Source organism: Terrapene carolina, unplaced genomic scaffold, assembly GCF_002925995.2.
Source record: "Terrapene carolina triunguis isolate 2854851 unplaced genomic scaffold, T_m_triunguis-2.0 Scaffold616, whole genome shotgun sequence".
NCBI classification, from domain to species: Eukaryota; Metazoa; Chordata; order Testudines; family Emydidae; genus Terrapene; species Terrapene triunguis.
The window spans coordinates 660,213-673,741 of NW_020664967.1; the positions used below are offsets into that span (position 1 = coordinate 660,213).

The following is a 13,529-nucleotide window of genomic DNA, read 5'->3' on the forward strand; positions in this document are numbered from 1 at the left end:
TTGGACTGGAAAAGCTGACGTTACCAGAACATTTTGGCAACAATTTATTGGCTCTGCGAATAAACAAAAAAGGCCAGAGAGGCCTCTACTAACCCCATGCCCTAGCCTGAAACCAGTGATTTTACTAGAGTTCTATGCAATTAGATTGATTGTTTCGTGTATCGTGGTAGGACCCGGAGGCCCTCACCAAGATCAGGGTCCCGTTGTGCTGGCTGATGCACAGATGCAGGTGAGAGACAGTCCCTGCCCCAAAGAGCTCACCGTTTAAACCCAGGAAGATGTACTGCCCGCATTCTACAGATGGGGAAACTGAGGCACGGCAAATGATTTGCGCAGTGAGTCTGTGGCAAAGTCAGGAATGGCACCCAGCTCCCCTGAAACCCGCCGCAGGGCCGTAACCGCCTGACCAGCCTGGACCTCTCCTGTGCCTCCCTTCGATTCACACACCCGGGGCCCCTTCGGCACGGTTCTCCCCGCTGGTGAAGCCCCTTGCGTTCCAGTGAAGTAGAAAATGAGCAGAACCCAGCGGAAGCTGGTCTGCGAAGGCAGCAGATCCCCCACCTCCCCCCGCAGCAGACACACACCCCCCCCCCCCGCCCTACCTGGCTCTTTCCATTAACCGGAGTATGACACCTGATCAGTCCCACCCCGCTGGCTTTAAAACAAGCAACACGCTGCACCCCAGAAGCGAGTAAGTTACACGGCGAGATGCTGCCGTCTCAACCGTAACATCTCCCCCGGGTGGCTTCACCCTAGATGCCCTGGGCCGGTTTGGGCTGCCGGAGAGTCAGCAGGAAGTCTTGGCACCAGGCTGGCAAGTAGGAGAGCGGGAGGTAATACAGCTTAGCGTCCCAGCCCCCCGAGTAGCGAGTGTGGGGGTGGCGGGCTGTCAGCGCGTGCTCCATGCAGTCGGTGACCAGGAAGAGGTTGGGGCTGGCCGTGGATAAGAGCTGGAGGAACTGCTCATAATCTGCGTGTGGAAATACAAACGAGGCCGAAGTCAGGCCCGGGGCGGGGTAGGCTTCGGAGAAGAGCCCCCCGGGCTTTGGAATGGAAAGGTCCAGCCCCACCCCGTCCGCAGCGCTGCAGGCCCCAAGTGGCTGCGCACCAGCGGGGCTCAGTTTATTCCCCGCCCTCATCCGGCTACAATCCCCCCAGGAGCATCCAGCCCCGGCCCGGGCACCCCCTCGGACTCACAGGTGTCGAAGTAGCGCTGCCCGTACGACTCTTTGATCTCGGCGGGGACCCGGCCCCACACCTCCTGCAGCATGTCTTTCATGATCTGGGTATTTAAGATCTGCGTCCCGAAGGCGCCCGGCTCTATGATGCACACCTTGACCCCGAAAGGAAGAAGCTCCCGCCTGGAATGGAACGACGACATGACTACGGAAGCCCCCGCCGAGGCACAGGACCCCCCCCCACGGAGTTGGTAAGGCTGGATGCAAAGGGAGTGAGGGAAGGTGCCTGGGGGGCAGAGACGGGGGAGTGTCCGGTTATGGGGGGAGGTCCCAGACGCACAGGGTGTGCGGGGGGCAGTTTGGAGACCAGTAGGGGTTGCTCTAGGTAGGCAGAGCTTTGCCGACCTTCCCGGAGCACCGAGGTTCTTGGGCCAAACCCATCCCCGGTCAGGACACAACAGCGGACGCGGCTAGTAATGGCTCTCACCGGAGGCTGTCGGAGAACGCCTCCACCCCGTACTTGGCCGGGCAGTAGCCCCCTCCCATCATGGCCAGCCGGCCCATCGTGCTGGCCACGTTGACGACCCGGCCCCTGGCTCGCTTCACCAGGGGCAGGAAGCTGAGGGTCACCTCGATGAGGCCGATCAGGTTCACGTTCAGCACCTTGACGAAGTCGTCCTTGGTCAGCCACTCGTTGGGGGCCGTGGGGATGGCGATCCCTGCGTTGTTCACCAGGCCCCAGAGCCCTGGGCAGAGGGGACAGAAGGGTTGGGGGGTGGCTCATCTCCCAGTCCCCTCCCAGCCCAGGTGCTCAGAGAATCAGGCCCTATCTCCCCTCCTGCCCTCTCCCGGGGGCCCCTGCTACAGAGCCCCAGGGCTGCTCCAGTCGCTGGTCTCCCGGGCCAGGCTGACGTGACCTGCTTCTCAGTCCCAGCATGAGAGCACGGCCGCCTGCCTCGCTGTGATACTGGGGGGGGCAGCAAAGCTGGGACACATGGGGCTAGGCCCCCCCCAGCTGAGCAGAACACAAGCTCTGAAAGCCCATCTGGCCTGTTGCTGTGCCCAGACCTGCCCATCTCTCCAGAGGAGTTTGGGGGGGTGGGGGACGGGCGCGGGAAATTCCCGCCCCCATGAGGATGCACTTTGCCAACACGACCATGGTCTTTGTGCCCGCCACTGCCCCCACCCCCGGCCCCTCTGCAGCCTCGGGCGAAGGACGGGCAGGACATTAATGCAGGCTCCTGAGACCTCAGGCCGAGGGGGCAGGACCCGGCCCCGGCCCCGGCCCCAGCCCCGTGCAATAACCACCCGCATCGCGTCCAAGCCGCACCTTTGTCCCCCACTTGTTCCTTCACCCAGGCGGTGGCCGCGGCGATGCTGTCGGTCCGGGTGACGTCCAGGATCACCGTTTGCAGCCGCTGCGACGTCGCCTTCCTCAGCTGCTCCGCGCCCTGCTGGGTGAGACAAGCCGCCAGCACCCGCAGGCCCCGCACGTCCAGCTGCTTGGCCAGCCGGTTCCCGAAGCCGGAGTCGCAGCCGGTGATCAGGACGTATTTCTCCGGGAGGCCCTCGATGCTCTGCCGCTCCCGGTACCATCGGCGGAGGAAGTACAGCCCCAGCAGGGCGGCCAGGTACAGCCACATCCTCACAGGCGGACTCTGGCTGCAGACCAAATAATCCGAGGACCACTGGGGGACGGCTTGTTTGACCTTCGATGGAGGGAAACAGCCCCAGCTGTCAACGTGACCCTGCGGCGGGACAGCGCTAACCAGTCACCGTTCGTTGGGGGTTCTCAGCCGCAAAGACCCCGTTAGAAATCTGAACTGTTTATTCAAGAGACGGAGAGGAAAAAAGGGGATGAATCAGTGTAAGCCTTTGAAATGCAACGGGCTAAGCCAGGCTTCCTTTCAACCATCTCCCTTTAGCAATAGGGAAACCCCGTCTGAGGGTATTTTTAGATGGCATTAAACATGCTACCGCCTGTCCTTTGGGGGGGGGTTAGTTGAGATGGGGTGCAGCTGCTGGGGTTGTTAAGGTTCAAACCCATTTCCTGGAGGGCCGAACCAGACACACCCACCCAAAAGGGAGAGAGAAATGCATGGTGAGACACGCCTCGTAGTCTGGCGGCTGGAGAAAGGCCCGGTCTGATCGGTCGCTTGGAGACCCGGCCCGCTCGTGCCAGCCTGGGGCCGGTAAGGGCCTGGCTTTGAACTGCCCCTCTGGTCCAGTGCTGGAAAATACGCCAGCGAAACCTGCCGCGGGTTCGGCAAAAGGAAAGTGACGGGAAGAAAATGGCACCAAAGAGGGCAAGGGAAAAAAATCCCCAGGGAAGGGGTGACAGCGGGAACCTGAGTCTCGCTCCCAGGGACGGTCCAGGATCCAGGAGGGGGTTGTTGAAAAGCCAACAGGAGGGGGAAAGTTTACCTGCTGCAAGCAAGGGCCCTGCTTGCCTTGGATTCCAGCTCCCGCTGTGCTCTGGGGAACTGGCACTTTGGAAATCAGACAGGACGAGCCTGGCGATTGGTGAAGGACAGACACCTCCCCTGGGGGTGCACCTCCCCAAGAGGCTGGGGCCCGGCTGGAGGCAGGGAGCGCATGCAAAGTGGAGTGTCTCGGGGGCAAAGTCCTGCCTGTGATTGAAAGGGACTGGTTCCAGCCTGTGGGGGAAGCGGTGCTGCATTTCTTGGCTGCACCTACCAGCTCCGAACCCACCGGCCGCCCCAGGGCCCCAGCGGTGGGGCCGGGCGGCCTGAGAGGGACCGGCTGGCAATCGATGGTATTTCTTGGGCTGGGGCTGGCACTGGCCTCGTTACTGTGTGGCAGAGCCCTGGGAGTCACCCAGGAAAGATGGGGACCCAAATGGGTGGGGGGGTGGGGGGGAGGTCCTGGAAACAAACGGGTAAGGGCCCTGCCCTAGATTTCGGCCCTGCTGGAGCAGAGCGGGGGCTGGGACGGAGTCCCGACTGAAGGGACCTATGCCAGAGCCGCCCCTAGGAATCCCACTGGCAGCTCCGGGACCGTTTCCTCCTGACCCCCAGAGTTAGAGGCTGGTGCCCTGAAGCAGGAGTGACGTTAGCCCGGCCACAGCTCCGCGGCCCGCAGCAGCCGCGCCCACCCCCCCCTTGGCCAGTTCTGTGGGGCTGGGGCGTGTGGGCTGCATGAGGGTCAGGCTCAGCACCGGACCCTGCTCGGGGAGCAAACGAACCCCCTCCCCCACGCTGGGACTGCAGCCCTTGCTATCTGCAGGGAAATCATTAACCCTCCTGCGCTCTAGCAAATCTCCGCTTGCCCGGCTCCGGGGGCAAGGCCCAGCACCCTGCCTTGTCCGAGGCCTGCCAGGGTCAGGGGCAGAGCCCAACGACCTGTGGGTCAGGGAGACAGAGCGCATTCACCGCCCCTCCCACGCTGGAGCAAGGCGGGCTGGCTGGAGAGAAGCAGGCTGCCTTTCCTCCTAGGTTACCCCAGATTCTATCTGAGCTCCGGAGTCACTCCAGTTTTCACCCAGTGTAAACTGCAGGCGGGAGGCGCCTCCCCACCCTGGTTCTCTGCCATTTCCTGCTTTAACCGTTTATTTTCGTTAAAGTGATGCTGTCTTTACGCCAGCGTGGGTTCGGCTCGGGTGGCGACCGCTGCGAGCGCCTCAACGTGAAAGTCCCCTCTGCTGCTCGCTTCACATGTAGAGCTTCACAAAGACCAAGGGTAGGGACCACCCAGACATTCACAGCTCTATGGGCTAGTCTGGGTTATCACTTGTATTCAAGTTACAGTTCAGGTTCTGATTCCCCAAGCGTATAGAAATCTTATCGAGCCCTGCGCCCAAGTTACAAATACAGCCGTCCGGTACTCACCTCCTCCGGGATACTCTCGGAGTCCGATGGCTGCCTGGCCCTCAGGAACGGGGCCGATCCTGCCAGAGTTTTCCCGTCAGGAATTCATTTGACCCAGTCTGGGAGACCTCTTTTACCTTGTGCTGCCGGCTACGCCGACACTCTGCACATGTGCGTGACGGCACCCATCCTCTTGTTCCTTATTCGCACTGTGTCCCCCCAGAACAGGGGGATCCCCAGTTTTTCATAGGTCGTTTGTAGTTCCTTTTATTTCTCATTGGCAGTTACGCACGAGGAGAAGCCTGCAGTTCATTTTTGGCACTACCCCCCCGTTGGCACGCCTCTTCCTGTCAGTTCGTGGCATCGGCTCATTCTTTGGTCATTTCTCAGGCTTCTGGCCTAGTCTGGCTAAGCTGATATCTTACAGGCCTCAGCCTGCAGGCCTTGCGTTTCAGCCCCTAATGCGTGTGTACTGGGACTGTTGACCCCTTACTAAAACCCAGTGGGGGGGGGGGGGTTGGTTGGCTGGCTCCCAGTCCCAAAAGAAAGGGGAAGGGTCGATGGGAAATCAGGACCCTGAGACTGACAGCGCTCCAGGTCAGCCTGATTGACAGGGCGGGCAGGCTAATGAGGAAGTCAGGGGGGTCCTGTTCTCCGTCTGAGCTGGAATTGCCTGGAAGAGAGTGGGGGTCCGAGCTGAGCCCGGGAGCAGGGCCGCGCCGGCCAGAGAGGCAGCCCAAGAAGCTGGGGTAGAATGGAGCTGGGGCTGGGGCTGGAGCCGAGTGCGGGGAGCAGCTGGGGAGAGCGAGGGGGACCCTGGGCAGCGGGCCCAGCGCAGGGAGACGCCCCCAGCCAAGGGGCCCTGCAGCCCAGTTGTGGAGGGGATCATAACCCTGACGGGACGGGGGCAAGGCTGGGAAGGGTCCTGCCACCTAGAGTCAGAGGGCGTGTGACCACTGCCAGAGCAAGTGTCCGACCCACAGTTGGGTTCTCAGCACCTGTAGCCCAGTGGGCCACTTACCCGTATTCGATTCATTGCTTTGTTATTCTGCTTTATTCTGTTTAGTAGCAACGCAAGGAGCCGACAGGCTTTTATCCTGTAAGATTTGGCTTTAGTGTGAGGCTTGATGCTTGGAGCCTTTGGTCTAGAGAAACGTAAGTCACTTATAAGCTCTCGGGAACTGAAAGTGACATGCCAGAGGGGGGATTTTGTCCAGAATACTGACATCAGCCACCCACAGAACATCACTGACACCAGCATGCGAAAGGTTCCCGACAGAACGTCCGACCGCAAAGATACCATGACAGCAAATTGACGTATATGCTAATCGGGTAACATCAGCCATAGACTAACCTAGAGAAAAACGAACCCCTTAAGGGGAGGAAATACAAATAAGGACCTCTAGTAAATAGGCATTGGTCATGGCAGCGGCAGCGTAACTGACTATAAAAGTCACATCCCAGGGGCAGCAGAGAGGTTGAAGAGATGTAGACCTTGGGAGGGGCCAGAATGGCGGCCACCGGGGAAGATAAGGACAATGACGGTGATAAAAAACATCATGGTTAAGTATAAAAAATAAGGGTGTGAGTATGAACGTCCAAATGTACTTTCTGTATTATCTCTATTTGCCTTGGTAAGTTAAAGTGTGTGTATAAACTTTGCTAAATTATTAATAAATATATATATTTGGAGAGAGAGAGAGAGTTCCTGCCGTGTGAGTGTTGCTCTCGACGCTGCTCATGCTCTTGGGGACGCAGGCTCAGACCTGGTGTGTGTGTGGGGGGGGAGGGGCTGCGTTGTTGTGGGATCCCCTTTGGACCTGGGCTCACAAAGTGTCACTCTGTAAAATGGGAGGCAGTGCGGCCTATTGGCTAGAGCACTGAACTGGGGCTTGGGAGGGCTGCATTCTATTCCCGGCTCGGCCACTGGCCTGCTGGATGGCCTTGGGCAAGTCTCTTTCTCCCCCCCCCGTGCCTCAGTTTCCCCATCTGTAAAAAGGGGATCCTGCCCCAGCCCTCCTTTGTGCGGTGCTTTGAGATCTAGGGGTGAGACAAGCTCGGTATTATTCCAATGCAGCAAATGCTCCCATCCAAACAAGGAACCAAAGAGACCAGGGAGGGAGTGAATCAATGGGAAATATTTCTTTATTCGGTGTATGACGGTAGCACCCCACTGCCCCCCCCACCAGGGGGCTCAGTCAGGGACCAGCCCCCCCACAACCCGGTGCTAGGCGCTGTACGAACACCAAACCAAGAGACACGCCCTGCCCCAAGGAGCCTCCAATCTAAGGCAAGAGCCATCAGGTGGAGGCAGCACAAGGAAACGGGCCCTGGGGGCGCTGCGCGCTGCCTTGGCCTGGGCGTTGGCTGAGCTGCCCGCGACGGTAACGGCCAGCTGGGGCTGAAGGCTGTAGCGGCCCCGGTTGCTTTCCCCAGCCGGTGAGAGCCTGCGCCTCCCAGCCGCACGCCTGGGAAGTGAGCTGGCCCTTAACCATTCAACAGAAGGCTCCAGTCCCGGTTAAGAAGGCGCTGCCGGGAGCTGTGCTCGTCTGCACCATGCGGGGTGGGGGCGTTGGCACCGATTCCAGTGCAGATGCCCCCCCCCCGCCCTCCGGTGCAGACGGGCCCCTGCTGGATTTCCCAGCTTCTTCCTCTTCCGCCCCCTGCGATGCCCCCTTAGGTGCCTCCTGTTTGTCCTCCCCCCACTTACACGGCCTGGGCTGGGCGGGGCCAAGTCCAGGTCAGCACCCAGTCCGCCAAGGCCGTGGGCAGGTAGGAGAGGGGGATGTAGAAGAACTGGGCGTCCCAGCCCCCGGAGTAGCGGGTGCGGGGGTGACGGGCCGTCAGCGCGTGCTCCATGCAGTCGGTGACCAGGTAGAGGTTGGTGCTGGGTTTTGTCAAGAGTATCTCTCTGGTGAGCTTGTGGTCTGTAGGCAGAGAAGGGGGAGAGGTCAGCCCCATATGAGAGAGAGAGAGAGAGAGACACACACACACACGGCAGATTTCGGTCCGGAGGGATTCAGCCCTTTGTGGGAGGGGAGGGGGGACTACGCTTTGACCCCCATGGCTGCAGAGAAATGCTCCGCCAGTTACGGCGACTTCCTGAGTCTGCAGGCAGCCTGCGTCGATAGCGCTGCCCCTATTCAGATCATTGGCGTGTTGACTCTTAAACGTAACGATGTCTCCCTGGGAACTGGATTTCCAGTCAAAGTCAGGGCATAACTGGGGGGAATCCCCTAGTTGGAAGCAACTGACTCTCTGGGGAGAGGCTAAAATCTTCAGAGGACTCGACACCCCCCCCCCCTTAGTCTTAATCTGCCCTGAATTTGGAGCCCGTGCTGCAAAAGCCCTACCTGCGGAGAATCTCCATTAGCTACTAACAGCGTAGGGGCTACCACCCACAACCGCACAGCGAGCATCCGTCCTGCAGTGGGCAATCTCTCCCCCTACACCTAGCGTGTGAGTTCATGACAGCAGCTGAGTGCCCCTTTGCAGAAATTTGGCTGTATTCGGGCAGACGCCCCAGCACAGCAGCTCCGGGGTCCCCGTCAGGGGAGACGAGGGGACCGATTGTTTATGGGCTGGCTGGCTGGCTTCTCCCCTCTTCCCACCCTCGGGAGCCTGGCCAGAGAGTCCCCGTCTCCCCACGACGCCGCAGGAGCTCTCACGGCTGTCGAAGTAGCGCTGCCCGTAGCTCTCCTTGATCTCGGGGCGGGCGCGGTGCCAGCTCTGCTCCAGGCACTCCAGATTGCGCTGGGTCTCCGTCATGGGAGTGCGGAAATAGCCCGGCTCCACAATGGCGATCTTCACGCCGAAGGGCCGGAGCTCGCGCCTGGAATGGGACAAGCCCGTCACCGCCCGCCACCGGACGCCGCGGATTTCGGGAGCCCAGCACGAGCCTGCCTCCGATTTCTGGAGTGCCCCCCCAACTCCCCCTTTGGGAACAAGGCCCAACGCTGGGGCCCCTTAAAATCAATGCGCCTGGAAATCAGTGGCCAGGGCCAGGTTTCCCAAAGCACTAGGGATTTGGGGGGCCGATAGGGGACCCTCAAAGGAGCCTGCTCCCCAGAGGGCGGGCGCTAAGGACCGTCTCTGCGAATCAGGCTCTTTGAAGGATTTCAGGGCAGGCCCTCAAAACTTGTGGCCCCCAAATCGCTTTAGAAACTCCTAGCCCTGGGCCTCTCTGCGCTTGGACATTTCTGGGCTGCTCTGGGGCCGGGGTGGGGCAGGGGGGCGGGTACCTGAGGCTGTCGGAGAACGCCTCCACGCCGTACTTAGAAGGGCAGTAGCCCCCTCCGTAGAAGGCCAGCCGGCCCAGGATACTGGCCACGTTGACGACCCGGCCCCTGGCTCGCTTCACCAGGGGCAGGAAGCTGAGGGTCACCTCGATCAGGCCGACCAGGTTCACGTCCAGCACCTTGACGAAGTCGTCCTTGGTCAGCCACTCATTGGGGGCCAGGGGGAGGAGGAGCCCCGCGTTGTTCACCAGGCCCCAGAGCCCTGGGAAAGGGAGAGCGAATGAGCATGGGGGGAGGCTGTTCCCCTTCGATCTGAAATCCCCTAACGGCACCAACCTGGCAATTAAACCAACCCCCGTCCTGGCCCCAATCCCCCACGTGTGCCTGGGGCAGCTGCTAAAGGGCCATTTCTCTGTGCCTGGGCCGGGACCGTCTGCGTCGTGCTGAGGTTATCCAGCATTATCCGGCATCACCGTGCCTTGAACGCAGCTGCCGCCGGCTCTTCATCTCTTCATCCTGGGCGGAGAAGCACTGGTGCATTGAAACTGGAGCGGGGGCGGGGGGGGGGGGGAGGCGGACACCCAGCCCCCCCTACTCTAAGCCACTAGATCCCACACCCCTCCCAGATATGGGAATAGAACCCAGGAGTCCTGGCTGCCAGCTCTCGCTGCTCTAACCACTAGACCCCACTCCCCCCCAGGATGGGAATAGAACCCAGGAGTCCTGGCTCCCGACCCTTCACTCCTTTCCTGCCTGTCGCATTAGCACAGCCCCAGCCTGTGTGAGCTCAGAGCTGCCCCTGGCAAAGGGGCAGGTGGAGGATTCAGGGGCCCCACCTTTGTCCCCCACTTGTTCCTTCACCCAGGCGGTGGCCGCGGCGATGCTGTCGGTCCGGGTGACGTCCAGGATCACCGTTTGCAGCCGCTGCGACGTCGCCTTCCTCAGCTGCTCCGCGCCCTGCTGGGTGAGACAAGCCGCCAGCACCCGCAGGCCCCGCACGTCCAGCTGCTTGGCCAACAGGTTCCCGAAGCCGGAGTCGCAGCCGGTGATCAGGACATATTTCTCTCGGAGGTTCTCCACAGTCTGCCGCTCCCGGTACCATCGGCGCAGGAAGTACAGCCCCAGCAGGGCGGCCAGGTACAGCCACATCCTCCCACACTGCAAATCAACCAACCAAGCAGATGGGGCAAGACTTGCACTGAAATGCAGCCAGCTCTGGGGTGGGTCGGAGCAGCTGCTTAACAGCACAGAGCAACAAAGGGGGCGCTTAGAAGCCTGCCTGCAGCAACCACAGGACTCATCTAATACAAGTGGGGCTTTACAAGAAATAGTGCCTGGGATTTTAGAATTAAACTCCTTATGGACATAAAACACGTCTGTAAGCAGAAAAAGACAGGGCTGGAGGGTGACAGAGCCGGAGTTTCCAGAGCTCTCAGCTCCCCGCAATGTGTTCAGAACACAGGCTGTATTTTCACTTGCGCTTCGCACCCAGCAACTCCCCCTGGGCCGCTGGAGTCCAGTTTCCCAAAGAGCCCTGCTGCCGACGTGCTGAACCCTGCTAAATTCACCCCTCCTGCTTCGTGTCACCATTGACACCAGTGTCCAACGGTACGCGATCCCACCTGGGGCTGGTGTACAGCCGCTGGGCACGGAGGTGAACGCCAGGGGAGAACCCACCCCTTTGATTCACCAGTTGTGCCAGCCTGCGGACAACGGTTCACGTTACGGCTGAGATCTGCCTGAGCCAGCAGCCCTGAGCCAGCCCCTGCCCCCTACCCTTCCCTGTATCCATCACTAACAAGGACACCGGCCGCTTTGCTCCTGTCAAGCCTACAACCAGCTACCTGTGAACAAGGTCTCCGCTTGCCTTGGGTGCCAGCTCCCGCTCTGCTCTGCAGCCTTGGACACAGCGAAGGTGAGGAACATACCACGCCCCGTGGAGCGGAGCAGGGCAGAGGTCCCGGGCAGGCGGCTGAGCGCTGGATGGGGGCGGGGCATGGAAAGGCCAGGGGGCAAGGTTCTGCCTGTGGTTAAACAAAAGGGTCTTGTCAGTTTGATCTGGCCCCAAAAGGGATTCAGAAAAACCAGCCCGTGAAATCCCAGCGGTGCTGAGTTCCCGGGTGCTCAGACTGGGGGTATCGAAGCCTAGTCCGTCGCCGGGGAAGTATGGATGGGCCGGGAGACTGGCTGGAATGGGTGTGTCTAGAGACAGACAGAAGGGAACACCTGGGATTGTGGTGCTTCCCTGAGATTAGGGCCCCAGTGTGCCGAGCGCTGGACGGACCCCCCCTTCCCAACCGAGATGGGGGCCCCAATGTGTCTGGCACTGCGCAGCCCTCCCCACACATGATGGAACGCACCCCCTGTATTCACACCCGGCACGCCATTGTAACCGTCTTCGTACAAGGGACGCCTCGGGAGGTATTGTTTGGAAACTCATCCTTTGCTGGTCACTAGCGTCCTGGCCACGTAGGCTTGGCAGCACTGGATGTGAAGCGAGACGCTTTCCCCGCACGATGTTATTTACACAAGGGCCAAACCCCACAGCCGAGCCCAGGCAGAAGTCAGCCAGCGGGTCTGTCCTGCGCAAAAGAACGCGTGTTTGCCTTAATTTGCATTTAGGCAGTAAACAGAATCATCAGGTGCAAAGGGGGAAGGAAGGAAACGTGCACGTAAGCATATACAGGTGAAAAAACCCAGCAGGGAACATCCTTCCACACAGACGCTTTGTCCCCTGGTTCTCAGCTGGCAATGTATTTCAATGCCCCATAAACGATAAAAAGGAGGGGCAAACGCCTCCAGGGACCCCTCTCCCTCTCCCTCCCTGCCCATCTCATTCTCTGCAGCTGAGAAGAGCAAGGAAACAGCTGTTGGACTCTGGGGGGACGGGGCCTGACTCGAAGAGTTTGGTCAGTATGACCGTGCGCTGGAGGCATGCGGTGAGGAACTCTGCTTGTAGCTAATACGGGTTAAGTTCGGCACTAGGAAGCGTTTTATCTTGATTTCTCCTGTAGCCATTTCTGATTTGTTATGCCTCGGAGCTCGTCCTCACTTCAAGCCTCTCCCTTGGTAACCAACTTGTTTTACGGTTTTACCTAACCCAGTGTGTTTGCGTTGAGGTGTCTGGGTAACTCTTTCAGGTGACAAGCTGCTGTATATGATTCCCTTGAAGGAATAACAGACTGACCGCATTCACACTGTCCAGGAGAGGGCCGGGCAGCCCAGGACGTACATTTCTGGGGCGGGGTGGGGAGGGGGAAATCCGGGACTGGGAGTGTGTTGAGGTGACCCTGCAGTGTAACCCAGGCTGGGGAGAGCCAGGGTGTGCCTGGCAGGCTGTGGTTACACACACACACACCTGGGAGTGACCTGCAGGCTGATTGTGAGCAGTCCAGGTTGGAGCAAGGCCTTGCACGGCACCCCAGGTTGCAGGACGGGGGGGGGGACACAGCCCCGCACTGGTCTGGATTGCATGCCTGATGCTGCACAGACCTTCTCGCCCCCCTGCCTCCCTGAACTGCAATCAGGGTCCCATCTTGCCAGGCGTTGCATGGACCCCCCTGACTGAGATCGGGGCCCTATTGTGCCAGGCGCTGCACAGGGCCTCATCGTAGCGGGTGCTGGCCAGACACACAGTGAGCAGCCTCTGCCCCCACAAGTTCCCAGTCTAAGCCGATGAGACGAATGGCGAAGCATCCGTTCCAAGGCAGGGGACGGGAAGCCGAGGGAAGTCACCCCAGTCTTTTGTCCCAGGCACGGCCAGATGGATGAGACCAGGACAGCCCTTAATTCCCCAGCTCTGCTCGGGGCCAGTCCCAGCTGCACCAGAGGCAGGTGCAAGAGGCCCTGTGGGGGGCAGCTGGGATCAGGGTCCCCCAGAGACTGTTTCCTCCTGACCCCTGATAGTTAGAAGCCGGCTCATGCGCCGAAGCAGGAGTGTTTGTAGTCCGGCCGTAGCATATTGTCCTTGTCACGCAGACCCTAAATCTCTCCCTTGTTCCTATTGGACGTTTTGGAGACGGGGGTCAGGGGGAGGTGGAAATCTGCCGCGGCCACGTGAATTTCAGGATCAGCGTTGGACTGTGGTGACGCTCTGCCCCCGGCTACCAGCCCTCTGTGGAATTGCAGCACCTTCCCTGTCGATGGGGAAATGAATAATTAACTGCGCCAAGGTCCAGCAAATATCAACTTTCCCCCAGCGGTTCACCAGCCAGGGGAGTGCATTCGTTTCTGCCAGCCTGTTAGCGAGGGAGGCTGGGCTGAAGGGAGGCTGGGGAAGCAGCCCC

General features: G+C 60.1%; 2 protein-coding genes across 3 annotated transcripts; both read right to left on the reverse strand.

The window, feature by feature from the left end:
* Positions 1-600: 600 nt before the first annotated feature.
* LOC112110969 (retinol dehydrogenase 7-like) lies at positions 601-3,709 on the reverse strand. Of its 2 annotated transcripts, none has more exons than XM_024206208.3 (5): positions 3,603-3,709; positions 2,509-3,001; positions 1,666-1,924; positions 1,198-1,361; positions 601-970 (listed from the first exon to the last, which is right to left on the reverse strand). In XM_024206208.3, exons 2-5 carry the CDS (start codon positions 2,819-2,821, stop codon positions 753-755), a joined length of 954 nt encoding a protein of 317 aa, XP_024061976.2. In that variant the 5' UTR covers positions 2,822-3,001; positions 3,603-3,709; the 3' UTR covers positions 601-752. The 2 variants fall into 2 exon arrangements, with proteins under 2 accessions (XP_024061976.2, XP_024061977.2); XM_024206209.3 differs by having other exon boundaries at positions 2,509-2,887; positions 3,603-3,686.
* A 3,416-nt stretch (positions 3,710-7,125) lies between these two features.
* LOC112110961 (17-beta-hydroxysteroid dehydrogenase type 6) lies at positions 7,126-11,193 on the reverse strand. The gene is made up of 5 exons (XM_024206194.2): positions 11,088-11,193; positions 10,080-10,401; positions 9,247-9,505; positions 8,674-8,837; positions 7,126-7,932 (listed from the first exon to the last, which is right to left on the reverse strand). Exons 2-5 carry the CDS (start codon positions 10,390-10,392, stop codon positions 7,712-7,714), a joined length of 957 nt encoding a protein of 318 aa, XP_024061962.2. The 5' UTR covers positions 10,393-10,401; positions 11,088-11,193; the 3' UTR covers positions 7,126-7,711.
* Positions 11,194-13,529: the final 2,336 nt, after the last annotated feature.